This window comes from Tachysurus fulvidraco, chromosome 26 (assembly GCF_022655615.1).
Source record: "Tachysurus fulvidraco isolate hzauxx_2018 chromosome 26, HZAU_PFXX_2.0, whole genome shotgun sequence".
Classification (NCBI taxonomy): domain Eukaryota; kingdom Metazoa; phylum Chordata; class Actinopteri; order Siluriformes; family Bagridae; genus Tachysurus; species Tachysurus fulvidraco.
The window spans coordinates 6,427,352-6,442,647 of NC_062543.1; the positions used below are offsets into that span (position 1 = coordinate 6,427,352).

Here is a 15,296-nt window from a genome sequence, read left to right on the forward strand (position 1 = left end):
TGGCACATAGGAAGCCCTACCTCAGGTTTGTCAATGTGCTAATTGGCATGGGATTTCCTTTTGTCAGATGTTTTTGTCTTTTTGTCATTTTCCTTTTGCTAACATTTCAAGATAGGTCTCAGTAAATTTTGTAAGCAGTGGTAGTGAAAAGAGTCATTTTGGTATCAACATGATAATATTGGGCTTCTGGAGGCACCACAGTCAGTATTGGGACTACACCGGTATAATTACAGCAAAAATCTGAAATGGTAAAATAGAAAAATCAAATCTATAATTATATCAAATAGATTACATGTGCTCATGTAATTTTAACAAATAGTAGTCTGAAATGTGGTTGTCTTGGATATTTTGACTCTTAAAACCAGTTTAAACCTTTTGTTTTATACACATTTTCTTTTTGTATCTTACCAAACTAATTATTTCCCAAACAATGCTGTGAAAGCTGTGTGCAATAATCTAAGTTATTATTAGATCAACACTAGCTGAGGGAAGAGAATCACACAGGCGGAAATTACATTGGCTCTTAATTTCCTTATGGGTCATTCCGGGTTAACTATCAAAACATTTGTTTGATATGAGACATAGATACAGAGTGAAATTAAAAATGAATTATGCTTTATTTATTTCAGGTTATTATAGTATGACTTTGTATCTGCATACACAAATAGAATACACTTTATTTTAATTCTCCAGCAGAGAACATGGGTGAAGGTTAAAGAATTGTTCATGATCAGATAATTTTTTCGTTCAAATAAAGAAACAGAATACTGTGACAGAATATAGGAAAACCAATGAAAAAAATCAGCCTGTGTCTTTCTAATGTGTTTAATACTTTTTTATCTGGGTCAGCAACATGTTGGGTACAAAGCAATAGTTTTAATTAGCAAGACACAAGTTTCTGGAGTGTTAGATTGGATAGTTACTGCTCTAGCATGTCCGATGATGAGTGTGAGAGTTCAACTAAAACATCATACTGTTTTAATGAATATTAATTGCATTTTAGCCATTTGCAGTATGCATAAGATTATATATAATTGTGTGTGTGTGTGTGTGTGTGTGTGTGTGTGTGTGTGTGTGTGTGTGTGTGTGTGTGTGTGTGTGTGTGTGTGTGTGAGTTTGTGTGTGTGAGTTTTTGTGAGTGTGGGAGTGTGTGGTTGTGTACAGTATGTGTGTGTGAGCATGTGTGTGTGTGAGCGGGTGAGCGTGTTTGTGTGTGTGGTTGTCTGAGTGTGTGTAAGTGTGCGTGTGGTTGTCTGAGTGTGTAAGTGTGTGTGGTTGTGTGTGAGTGTGTGTGTGAGTGAGTGTGTGGTTTTGTGTGTGTGTGTGTGTGTGTGTGTGTGTGTGTGTGTGTGTGTGTGTGTGTGTGTGTGTGTGTCTTGACGCGCTCCAGTGAAGCGTCTCACTGTGCAGGTGTAAATTCCCACACAGGTCGCGCGCGTGTCTCCGGTGACCCTCATCTCCCTGTAGGGGTCCGTTAACCGAAATCACCTTCGTTTTATTCATCATCTTATTCCACCCTTTCCATCACAGAGCGCGCGCGTTCGCGCACACACACAAAACCACACACACAAAACCCCACACAAACACCCCCCCCCATACACACACACACACACACACACACACACACACACAGCAGAGTGTGAGAAACGTGCGTGATATAAGCGCATCGATCAGCAGTCATGTTCTCCGCCTGCGTGTTTATTAGAGGGCGGTGCCACAGGAAACGCACTAAAGGGTAATAAATAAGCGCGACGCTCCTGAAAGCCGATTAGCATCAAAAAGAAAAGAGGAGGGAAAAAAACCCAACAAAATCATAAAATATCTTTTTGTGTGTTGGATCGGCGGCTGAAGCTCCACGATGCGCGCGCACATTACGCGTCTTGTCCTTCTCGCATCTTTCTGGACCACGTTCACCGGTGCAGGTGAGTGTATACATTATCCAGCATAAACTCAACATCGTGGCTTTTTACATCACAGTAAGTTTGGATTTAATTCGGTGTGCATTTTAAACCATTAGACCAAACCGCTTTTATGTCAAGTATAATAATAATAATAATAATAATAATAATAATAATAATAATGATAATGATAATAATTATAATAAAAATTATTATCATTATCATTATTATCATTATCATTATCATCATCATCATTATTATTATTATTATTATTATTATTATTATTATTATTATTATATCAAATATCCTCTTACAGATGTAGTTTTACTGAATGTTAGTATTATGGATATTATGGAATATGTTCACACTTAATGCTGTTATAACGCTCTTATGAGCGCGTAAAAGGTCGCACACACCTGCCACCGTCCATCAGAAACCATCCCGTTCCTTCTCCCGTCATACTCCCTCATCATATCTCTCAGTGCTTTACACTTCAGTAAAAGCAGGACACGTCGCCGCATTGCGCAGCTCGTGCGAGCGCAAGAGAAACAGCGCTGAGACACATATCTCTCCGCTGCACCAGCGCGCACTTTTTGTGTACGGAAAGCCAAAATGTCCACAAACGCTTCAAAATGAATTTAACAAGCTTTTATAACGACAGCTGACCATCACACACCCCTGTGTGTGTGTGTGTTTTTTTTCCAACATTCCATTTAATCCTCTTTTACTATAATAACCTCAGTTTTTCTGGGTCAGGGATCTTGGAAGGCCACTTGTTCTTCCACTAGAACTTCAGCAAACCATGTGTTCATCAAGTTGGCTTTGTGCACAGGAGCATTGTCATGTTGGGGCAGTTTCAGGCTACTTAGATCTAGTGATGGAAACTAAAGCTACACCACACAAATACAGCCTATACAGTCGAGTGCTTCTAGAGTTTGGGGAAGAACCATACAATATATGGGTGGTTTGGTACATTTACGAATCATCAGAATCAGAATCATAGTATTGAAGCTTCTCAGATAATTGTAGAAATCTCAGATAATTATAAATTTAAATTCACCTTGACTTTAGATACTCTAATTGCATGTTTTTGTATTATTTCTGATGCCTTTATGATGACTCGGTCATGTCACCACTGCTTGATGCGTAATTTGCACCCTTGCTTCAGACATTCAAATGCACCATTTGCGCCCTGAGAGATTTATGGGCCATTTGGCTTTCTATCAAACGACCACTGAGCTTCATACAGACTAAAGAGCACAGTTTTCTTGGCCCGGACCTGTGCAAGTGCCACATCCGCGAATTGCGCATCCAATATTTATGGTGCTGTGACCGCGCGTTTCCGAAGTGTAAGGGAAAACGGTGCGAACGCACAGACACCGTGGCTGTGCGTCAGAAGAATCACTATGATCCGTGTCCTTAGCAAGCAGGCGAAATGCTGAGCTCAAGTCTGTGTCATTTTGTGGTGGCGTGTTACAAAGGCAGGTGAGGTAACACGCACTCGGTGCGCTTTGTGTGCGGGATCTGATCAGGTGACGCGATCAGTTGGCGAAAGAGCCGACAGACCTTCATATTCTCCAAGGTTCCTCTAAGGTCCTCTGAGGTCCTCTAATGTGTCTCTGTCACGACGAAGAGAGAGGAATAAGTTCAAGTTCAGGTTTATCAAAATTATAATCATCTAAAGGGTTCTAATGGATGAAAGTGAAGAGGACAATAAGAACGTGGGTCCTGTACAGAACAGTAGTTGTGCGTAAGTGTGTTGTGACAAGTACACTATAACTGTACGCATGATATAAAACTAACTGTAGTAATAATAAACTAGAGATGTTCAATAATGTACAGCAGAAAATGACAAGTGTGAAACAAGATTCTGAGAATATGGCGATATTATTGTCAATGAAGTATTATATCAACTATTTGGTTGCTTATGTCTAAAAAAAGGAACAGATGAGGTACCTTGGAACCTTGGAACCTTGGAACAAGGAAAAGTCCAGTTTGGCACATTCATTTTTTAGAGTTTTTTAAGAGACACATTTTCCACAGTTATACACAAATCAGCTACACTATTAAACCTGCCTAATGTTGTGTAGCTCTTGTTTCTGCCAACAAAACAGCTCTGACAGTAAGTTCTGAGGTGAGGACTCCATGAAGTGGACTGGTATTTGTCCAGCACATCCCACAGATGCTGAATTACATTAAGATCAGGGGAATTTGGTATCCAAGTCAACTCCTTGAACTCTTTGTCATGTATTTTAAACTATTCCTGAACTATTTTTGCAGTGTAGCATGGAGCATTATTCTGCTGAAAGAGGGCACTGACATTAATGAATTCTGTTGCCATGAAGGTGTGTTTTTGGTTTGGAACAATGTTTAGGTTGGTGGTGCATGTCAAAGTAACATCACCATGGATACAAGCAGAACATTGGCCAGAGCATCGCTATGTCTCCAGTGACTTGCCTTCTTCCCGTGTGACACATACAAACCCGGACCTCCAAGAAGATGTCAAAGACAATGCGATTCCTCAGACCAAGCTACCTTCATCCTTGCTCCATGGTCCAGTTCTGATGCACACATGCCAATTGTAGATGCTTTCAGTGGGGTGCAGGGATCGTGCTGAGGCACTCTGACTACTTTGCGGCTATGCAGCCCCATACGCAGCAAGCTGTGATGCATTATGTGTTCTTACACCTTCCTACCAGTGCCAGCATTAAAGTTTTCAGCAATTTGTAGTACAATAAATCTTCTGTGTGGTTGGTATAGTATCTTTCCTTTATTTTTATGAATTAGGATTGAAATTCTAATATATTCAAGGGAAAGGTCAAGATGTTTATATTGTGACCCAAAAGAGGTTAATAGGTAAAGTATCATTAATCGTCGACGTGCAGAACATCGCCTGTTTTCAGTTCTTTGGAATTTGGTTTATTTTCCTAAACAGCAGGGACCGGCTGAGAGAGCCGCTGTATTGTTGGCCTTTCTTTTGTTCTGCAATGCTCAAAAGATCAAAATGAGCACTGATGAGATGCGTGGCTTTCCAGACTCGTCAATGCACTGTATGGAAATGAGTATAAAGGGAACAAAAAACAATAATACAGCATTTCATTTGGAATGTCATTTTGTAGCCAGGAACCCCTTTAAGTGTAAAACAAATTTCACAAAACACTCAGTACACGTTTATTTCATCAACATTAGATAAATATGTCAAATAATATACTATATATTAATTACAGCCATAGGCCTTTTCCAGAACCTTCCATAGACACATTAGGTCCAATCTGACGTTATTATAGGCTGACACGGTTTTAAGTTATTAAGGTTTGGAGAAAAAGTTATTGAGGTGGGGATTTGGGTTGTGATGTGAAAACCACAGACTCACTGATTCTGCTTTACAGACCCCACTTTGAGACCCACTGACTTATATACTAATAATGGGTGAAAATAAAAGCTTGCAACGAATCCCATCCATGCTGTATCCCTGCCCCACACATGTAGTTTCTAAGAAAGGTTTCAAATCCATGTTGATTCACACAGTGTTCGGGTTCTCAATATGATACTACTGAATATACAGTTTAACATTTTTATCAGAGTTATTTTTCAGCCCAACTATGGGTTTGTATTTCAGTTCATCTTCCCATAATGTGTGAATATAACACAGGCATGTGTGTCAGTCAAGAGTCAATTTAAATGACATGGCTGGGCTTTTTATTATTTAGTATTATTATTTTTTAAAGCAGTTAACTACATGCTAACATTTTCCCTTTAAAAAAAGGTAATCCATCTTAAGGTATTTTCAACATTATATAAGAATGACATGGTGTGTGTAATGGGTGTAATTTATACTGGGGGAAAAATGGGATTTAGACTCAAAATATATTTTTTTATGAGTACATATTGGGTTCCTGGGTGATGCAATAGAAAAGTGGTCACACTTTCATCAGGATATCACATTTCTGCAATCATCAGTGGTCAGAAGTCAGATAAACCAAAACTATCCGTGCTCTTTCTGTGGGAGGGTTGACCAAACAAGGCTGCCTATGAACTCCTGCATATGGAGGGGGTAAATAGTGCTTTCCTTCTTGCATGTTGTGCTGCACTTTGATGTAGGGGTGAAGTAACTGACCATGTGTGTTGAGGAAACCCGTGTTAGCCTTTGACCCCGCTGGATGTTAGCTGTTGTATGATGCGGAGACCTAACCGGTGGGTGGGAACTGGCTAAGACTTTAAGAATTAGGAGAGAAGATCCAAGAAACAAAGTATAATATATACAAAAAATATATAGTATATAATATAGTAGTATAGTGAATAGTATAGTGAATGCATGTAAGATCTACAGTATAAATTATTCAATATTATTATCATGAGTATGATATAAAGCAAGGTCGGATAACACGAACTCGTATCATGCAGATTATTAATACATTTATACATAAACATGGCACTGAGATTTGCAACTGCTTTCATTTCACCGAAGGTTGACAGTGATCTATGTACTAACAGGAGCCATGTTTGTGTCTCTATCAATAGATTGGTGCTATCAGTCTCAGGTGACCTGTGAACCAGTCTGCAACGGTAAGGTCATAATTTCTGTGCGTCATTTAGCAATTCTGCACACCAAGTTCAGGAAGAAATAACAGATGAGTTTATAGAAGGCATTTTCATGGGAGCAACACTAATGCATACATAAAGGTCATTTCCTTCATGTTCTCTACAGTATCGGATACTTGGTATAAGTTGAATGAAGACTGCAAGAAAAACAGACAGTCACCCATTAACATAGTGACCAGGAAAACCAAGCTGGACCCCAATCTCACAACGTTCGTATTCCGAGGCTACCAAGAAGCCTTCGACAGCCTCCTGGAAAACAACGGACACTCTGGTAAGGGGTTAATTTTGCACATAAACATTAAAATAGACTAATCATATATTGTATAGTCAAATCAACCCTTAAATGAACAGTTAAAACATTTTTAGTGCTTAGACAAAACATTGCCTAAACCCAGTACGGCATCGAATCTAAACAAAGTAGAGATCCTGATTGGATTATATACCACTTAGTGTGTATGGAATAATTTGTCCCACAGTTGTGATATAATGCATTGCCCAATAATAACAGTTTAATTGGGAGCTACTATTAGATTACTACCAGCAAACATCATGCCACCAGCATCCAGCTGCCACCGATGCCAAGTCAGTTTGCCTCCTGCATTAATTTAGCTCATAATTAACACACAATAATTGGAAGGATTCTTTTCACCGGGTTTATTCAAAAGTTTTCTTATGAGTAAACAGAGTGAAGGATAAATGTGAAATGTTTTATCCATATTGTGTGATCAGTTAAAAGGCCCCATTGGCAGTAAATCAGAAAGTGCCCTTATAAATAAAATTTGGCAGCTGGCAGCTCTCCAGGACAAGAGTCAAACCACATGCAGAGTGATCCTGAGCTGAGGCTTACTGCTGTGTTGTGAGATGAGCTTTCTAACTGATCACTCTCCTACACCTCTCTTCATCTCCACACAATCAGCTCAGGAAGAAAAACACATCTGTACTGATGCCTGGTGGCCCTCAGGCCTTCAGCAAACATCACATAGTCCCTGTTTTCTCACCTCACTCTAAACAAAACTTGTGTTTTTGTGTTTGAGGTTTATAAAAAAAATCCTTGCAGAAATCTTAAAAAATATATTACACAAATTCACAAAAACATTACACATTTTTCATCTTAAAAATGTCATTTGGTAACTACTATTGATTATTTTGACTCTTAATGTAACTGCAGAATAAATAATAAAGTCCAACGTTACAATGTTGGTGACTGGAAGTTTTGACCCGCAGACCGAACCTCAGAATTGAAAGGATTAATCCACAACGAGTGTTGAGTAAAAACCACAAAAATGTCCACATAGACGTTCATTAAACAACACTCAGGGGAATAATCAGGGTTGCTGTTGCAGGTGTGTTTGATTAAGGTTGGGTCTATGTTCCACAGGAGGGTTTGAATGATAGAGCAAGCACCGTATTTCCTCGTGAGAATGAGAAAATGAGAATGGATTAGAATGAGCATTAACACATACATACGAACTGACTTGCAGCCACAGCACCAATGTCCGAGCTTCTGTTTCAGAATTAAGCTATTGTATAAATATCTATAAGATGGATAAAAGATTTTTGAGTGTACTTTGTATGTGTAATAAAAAGTCAGGACAATGTAAGACAGAATATAGTTTATAAAAATCATTTTAAAACTAACATTGATTAAAAGAAAAAGGTGCTTCTCAATGCTCGTGTTTTAAAACAAGATCTGAATCTGCAAACTTGGAAAGACATATCAAGGTCTGCTCTAAAGTAAGTATGTCCTTAGATTTGCTTGTGAATAAAATGGCCTTGCATTCGATCTGCAGGCCTCGGCTGACAGCAGGCTCGATGGGGGTCTAGCTTTAGCACTTTGGAGGACGATTTGTCCTCTAACTTAGCTGACTGCTGCTGCTGCTGCATAATTTGATTCCAAAAGCATCTTTGATGAGAACTGCATTCAATATCTGACTCAACGACACTATTTGTATATTGTTCTTCTGCAGTGAAGGTATCTGTGCCAGTGACTCACCTGGCCAATGTGAGCGGAGGGAACCTCGGAGCCACCTACAAAGCCGTGCAGTTTCACTTACACTGGGGAGAAAATGGTGGCCCTGGGTCTGAACACACAATCGATGGAGAGCAGTACCCCATGGAGGTATGATCTCCTTACACACACACACACACACTTCTGACAAAACAGATAATTAAGATTCTGTCAGAAATCCAAGTTTACATTTACATGTAATTTGTACAGAATTTATGTGCATTGGTGTTGCCATAACAAGCGATGATGACCAGTGATAAAATATAAGTTTAAACATACAGGGTTTTTTTCACAAGTTGGTGATTACTCATTAAATTTGAACCCACATTCACTTGTAAAAGTATCGACACATATCGATCATACATATCGTATTAAATGCATTTCATTCAGATTGACATCAACCGATTTATACCAATTTAGAAGGTTATTCATTAAGATTGTTGTAGGAGTTTGATTATTAGGCTACATTAGCTAATGTAATTTTAAAAGATATGAACAAATATGAATAATAAAATGTCTCTGTCTCTTAGCTTCATATTGTTCATATGAGGGAGGATTTTAAAACATTGGATGCAGCTCTGAAGGACCCAACTGGAGTGGCAGTGCTGGGATACTTTTATGAGGTACTATTGATATATTATAACAGTCAGAATATCATATAAATTTAGCTGTCCTAAGGGCTTCAGACAACATACTTTGTCAAAAATAACTTAATATAAATATATTTTTTTAAAAGTTGAAAACATTAGAATACAATTCACAAACTGCAGAGACATTTTAGGGTGTAATCATTAATCTATTTGTTCAGGTAGTGTCTGAAAAATCTGAAACAACAAAAATGTATGTCGGTGTGCACGTTGCTCGAAAGTGTCACGTGATTATTCAAAGTCTCTCAATGATTTCTTCAATCTCTTCTTATCATGCTTTTTTCATGACAGGAATCAAAGAGCGAAAACAAAAAGTATAAAGGACTCATACAAGCTCTGAAAAAAGTGGTACCTTATAGTGAGTGATATATCTTTATATATATTATCTTTATTTTCTGGAAATACTGTATGTATGTCAGTGTGAATCATTTTTGTATGTAAAAAATCTTCATAATATCATATATAATATTAACGTGAACAATTACGCAGTATAAAATGAGGAGGATATTGTTTATAAGCCATATATTAGGTCCACTAATTGGAAAAAAGTACAAAAAAACGAGTCATATTTAAATAGCCATTAATAATGTTAATCATGTTAAGTAGTAATGTCTCACTGTGTTAGTTAATATAATGAATTAAGCAGTAAAATAATGCAAATCTTTTTACATTGTATTTTGTGCTTTTTGAGTTATACGTTAGTTCAAATCCTGCTCATGATGTAAATACTCATTAATAATTAATATTATGATTTGCGGTATCATCGAAATGAGTTATCTGATATTGATACGTGACTCAAAGGCTGTAATCTTATACAGTACACTTCATTATTTTCTGATGTGCTGTGTTTTGTCTGGACAAGTGGGGAAAAAAGACATGAACATCTTCATGAAAGCTTGTGTTTTGCCAGCATGAACCTAGCAAGATAATGTTCTAGATTATGAGCTTATGATGTGTTTATTTTCTTTCTCAGTGTTGTAGATTTGTACTGTAATCGACTAATGTCACAAAGTCGATTGGTCTAAAGAAAATAATGCTATAAACTCAAGTCATATACAGAAGAATATATTGAACCTTCCTGATTTCCTCGTTAGGAATTCCAAGTTACGTTTTTTTCCTGTTTCGAAGATATCTGACTTACTACCATAAATATATTGCTTATTTGTGGACCTTATAGTAAAGTGCTCCATATACGGTCGGTTATTGTTCGAGCACAAAATTCCTGTATTTTTATATGACTATAAGCTGACTCTTTTTTTTTTTTTTGCTCTAGAAACAAATACATCACTTACTGGTATCTCCCTGAGCAACCTCATAACCAGTGAGGAGAGCATGACCAAGTATTATCGTTATGACGGCTCTCTGACCACCCCTCCCTGCTCTGAGGCAGTGGTCTGGACTGTGTTTGAAATCCCCATCCCACTGAGCAAAGAGCAGGTGAGATGCTTATATTAAAGCTACTAATACACACAACAATACATATATGTATCCAATTAAGGAGATATCAAACTGCATTGTGAGTTTAAAAGTGCTGTGTGTATTTCTCACTTCACAGCTCTCAGCATTCTCCTTCTTAAAATATCCGAATGGTAAGCCCATGACAAATAACTTCAGACCAGTGCAGCCACAAAAGAACCGTACAGTGTACCGCTCCGGCAGCGCTGTGGTCATGTTCAGCTTTACCCTCCTCCTGGTGTGTGTGTGTTCAGCTCTGGACCTTTCTCAGCTCTACTAGAGGACGAGCCGAGCTGCAAACTAGCAGCAACAAGCGCAGAATCAATAAAGCCAAACGGAATGACAGGCACTTCTGTACATCACAGTGAATGCACTTTTGTTTTGGCCTCCGTCTTAGAGGTGAGACTTCATTTCCATGTAGGTGAGTGACATGCTGATATTTTGGATGGCTGATCTGGAAAACAGGAGTGTGTTCCTTTGCTATCAATAGAAACCCAGTTAAGTCCTCTGGAGAGAGATAGGGAGGTTATAAATGCCTGGCCTTTATCTATCTGAGGCACGGCCAAACTGGAGCCTCATGCACGCACACACACACACACACACACACACACACACACACACACACACACACACACACACACACGCACACACGAGCAGTAAGAATGTGGCCATTCATCTGTCAAAGTAGTGTAACTTGTATTATTCATAGGTTAAAACTGTACACACACACATCTCTCTAGGACGTTAGTGTCATTTCTGAACAGAGCACCTTTGTGAATTACACATCACAGGTCAAATCTGAGGTCATTCTTTACATCCCCTCTCCTCTGAGCTTAAATTTCAGCACTGACACTATTACAGTCACGTACACACAGTATAAATAGAAATAAAGGAGCGATCATTTAATGCGCACTGTTGCTTATTTTAAACTGTATATATACGTACCATTCTTTGTTTGTGCAAGACTTCCATCTCATTTATCTGTCTTAACTAGTTGAAGCAGGAAGGCAGGGTTTCAGACACACAAAACAAACCTGTTTCCTTTTGTACTCGTGTTCGAAAATTCATTGTATTTCCTGATGTGCTGAAATTTTTACAAGCAACGTTTGGATCCCTGTGGGTTTATTTTTTTAATCACAGTAAATAAATCTCATGAATCTTTAAAATCATGCTATGTTTTTACAGTTGACTTTACAGTTTATTAAGCTCTGATGAGCTCAGTAACCTGAATTAACCGATAAACCTGGATTAACAGCAAGCCCTAGCTATCAAACGTAATGTTCAACGAGTGAGTTAGCCGAATGAATATCAGGCTATTTGATATAGTACTAGTTTATATCAACATTATTAACAATATTAACATTGATTCAAATTAGGTAATGTTACTAACAAACATTTAGGTACTGACTCAATCCTGAGTTTTTACTGAAGTAGCCATAATTCAAATCTTCCATACAGTCGCTCATGAGGCGTTTGAAATTGCAAGCTGGAGAGGTTCTATTTAGTGGATGTAAATCATCAGCAGTTTTTTTTTTTCTTTTTTTCTTCAGCATATAAATAACTTTCAGCGCTATCAGAAATCCCACGCTATCAGAAATCCCACACTGTGGCGGTGTTAGCTTCTTATATGAAAGCAGATCAGCTAAAAATAACCAAACGTGGTGGAAGTCTTACACAAAATTTCACACACCGATTCAGCTTGTGTCTGGAATCTTACAGTATATTGATCGTACAGAGAGAAACTGAAAACTTGAACAGTAATTCTGTTGAAATATATTTAGATTCATATATATATATATATATATAGAATAGAATAATATAAATGCAAAAATCTTGTCGTCTCTCATAGGCCTTCGTACTTCTCAACGTCTTGGTAAAATCGACATAATTTAATATAATTTCTAACCGTTTAACCTTTAATATTGAAGCAGTTTTGCTACTAAACCCTAAAACTTCCTCAGACATACTACTACAATACATTTTTACAACACATATTTAATTGTCTCTCTACCAGAGTGAAGTGGCTGATTTATTTAGGTGACTGTTTTTTTTTTTCACCTACATGACCACACTGGATGGGATGGGATGGGATCACATGTCCACATGACTTCATGTTCATGGCCAGGTTTCTGTAGGTCTCAGAGGCCCTGATTATGACTGTACTGTGAATCTTGGTATAGAAGACCAAAGCAGGAATATAATAGACGCACATCATTTTTTGAAAAAAACCTCTATTGTGTCATGTGTACACCTTTAATGTTTTTATTTTGGTGTATGTTCCTATGTAGAGCACTGTTCTAATCAGTGATGGTATTTATACTAATTTCTGCATTTTGAATGAGGTTCACTATAATCATATTAAATTGTTGTTTTTGTTATTTAGCTCATGCCAGATATTGAATGATATTTTCTGTAAACATGTATTTAAATATAAAGTGTGATAATTATGTCAGATAAAAAAAAAAAGATTGCACTTGTGTTCCCGATTCGATAACGAACTACTGAATGAAACTGCATGACCTTTTTCTATATAATGATTATATTAATAGGTAAATGGATTGCCTGGAATAAAAGAATAAACAACAAATGAATATAACTATTTTTGACATGTAAAGAATTCATGTGATTACTGATGTTGCATGATGCAGCTGATTTCTAAGTTTAAATAAACAATATTAACTTTTTTGAAGATTCAGATGCAGTCTGGCTTCTTTTTATTATTTGTGATTTTGAAGTTTCTAAAGAAATACCAGGGATCAACTGCAGTGGAAAAGGCAAATGGTCCAAAAATGCAACAGAAATCAGGATATTGCTGTATGGTAAATTACAGTTATGGCCTTGGGTGCTCGTTTATTTTCCCAAAGGCAACCTTTCATGTGGAGAAAATGCATGATAGGGTTAAATGACCTGTCATACAGCTATTGGAGGATTTAAAGGTGGCAATCATTAAGCCACCATGTTAAAAGAAAACACATGAATACCACTAACATTTGAAGTGAGGAACATTGATTATCTCAACACAATGACAGCTTTTGAGAAGTAGAATATATTAGGCAGCAAGTAAAGCTAAGAAGTTAGAAGCAGAAAAAATGGTCATGTGTAAGGATCTAAGTGACTTATGTCTCTAAGGGCCAATTAGTGATGATTAGATTACTGGGTCAGAGCATCCCCAGAACGGCAGGTCATGTGAGACGTTCCCTCAAGTTGTCGGCACTTCTAAGCAAGGACAACCGATGAACCAGCGACAGGGTCACTGATGCATGTGGTGAGTGAAGGTTAACCCATCTGTTACAATCCCACAGAAGAGCCACTATAGTACAAAGTGTTTAATCAGTTTGAAAGCACCTGCAATGGGCATGTGAGCATCAGAAATGGACTATGGAGCAGTTTAAGAAGGAGGCCTGGACTGATCAATAGCATTTTCTTTTACATCAATTGGATGGCCAGGTGGGTGGGTGTCAGTTAAATGGCAAAGAGATGGCACCAGGATGCACTATGGAAGAAGGCAAGCTGGTGGTTGTAGTGTGATGTTCAGCTTGGAAACCCTGAGCGCTGGAATTCATGGTGATGATACTTTGACACATAACACCACCCTAAACACTGCTGCGGACCCAGTACAGACCTTCATAGCAACAGAATTCCCTAATGGCAGTGTCCTCTATCAGCAGGATAATGCTCACTGCTACACTGCAAAAATTGAGGAGTTTGAGGAACATGAGTCAGAAAGTGTTGACTTGACCTCTAAATTCTAAATTCTCAGTCTGATTGAGAATCTATGGGATATGCTGGACAAATACACGCATGCATATATAATGTGCTGGATAATAATAAAAATGGATAAACAAATCATTCTTTTTCTTCCTAAAGTTACTTTTTCCCCTTTATTTTTAATTTTTGAAAAACTCTCTTGTCCCACTGTTTTTCCTCATCCATATTTTCTCATAGCTAATATTATCACAGGGATCAAATCCATTTTTCGGCCTGATCACTGTTTTATCAGGTGCCTCGGGGAGAAATTATGTACACTAGCACAGGTATCATATTCCAGTCTAAACAGCTGAATAAGAGAACCGCACTACACATTACACCAAAATGACTTTTAAATGAACTTAATTTGAGAGCACAGGGTTGACCCCCAGAATGTCATTTAACTGAGAACAAGCAAAAACTGTTTTATTTATTTATACTTAAAACTGTGTTTTAATATGACCATCATACTATTACCATCAACATTCATGTCATTTATTTTATTCCTCATTGGAGATTTCCTTGTAACACAATATCCTCCTGTGGTATTTTGCACTGCACTTTTTATGGCAAGCAAACTGAAGACTCTGACCTTTCCAGATCCCTATCTGATGCATCAAGAACCTTCTTCCACTTTGGGAAAAAACAGGCCACAGTCTCTCTAGGGAACAGCCTATCTATCATCTTCCTGCCTCGAGCAGACGTCATGCAGGTCTCCAAAACCTTTTTGCCTTTGGAGAGCACTGAAAGCAGGTGGTGAATGAGACATCTTTCTTTAGCCTCCGACTTTCTTTCCGTTTCTCAGCTGCAGTCTGTATCCGAGCGATTCTCATTTGACTCCATTCACAGAATGATAGCTGAACCACACGAGTAAAGACGGTCATTTTATCGCTTTTCTGATACAGTACATACCAATCAGATAAGAGATGTTTGGGAGAC

General features: G+C 37.9%; 1 protein-coding gene across 1 annotated transcript; it reads left to right on the top strand.

Moving 5' to 3' along the window:
- The first annotated feature begins 1,640 nt into the window (after positions 1 to 1,640).
- Positions 1,641 to 13,305, top strand: LOC113637227 (carbonic anhydrase 4-like). Its single transcript, XM_027137764.2, has 8 exons — positions 1,641 to 1,922; positions 6,420 to 6,464; positions 6,607 to 6,771; positions 8,468 to 8,619; positions 9,039 to 9,131; positions 9,447 to 9,513; positions 10,429 to 10,592; positions 10,711 to 13,305. The coding sequence occupies exons 1-8, from the start codon at positions 1,859 to 1,861 to the stop codon at positions 10,888 to 10,890; spliced, it is 930 nt and encodes a 309-aa protein (XP_026993565.2). The 5' UTR covers positions 1,641 to 1,858; the 3' UTR covers positions 10,891 to 13,305.
- Positions 13,306 to 15,296: the final 1,991 nt, after the last annotated feature.

Excerpts from the sequence above, each read along its gene's own strand:
- LOC113637227 (XM_027137764.2), top strand. The coding sequence starts at position 1,859 with ATGCGCGCGCACATTACGCGTCTTGTCCTTCTCGCATCTTTCTGGACC. Across the intron at positions 1,923-6,419 it reads GACCACGTTCACCGGTGCAG|ATTGGTGCTATCAGTCTCAG; the intron begins GTGAGTGTATAC and ends CTCTATCAATAG. Across the intron at positions 8,620-9,038 it reads GAGAGCAGTACCCCATGGAG|CTTCATATTGTTCATATGAG; the intron begins GTATGATCTCCT and ends TCTGTCTCTTAG.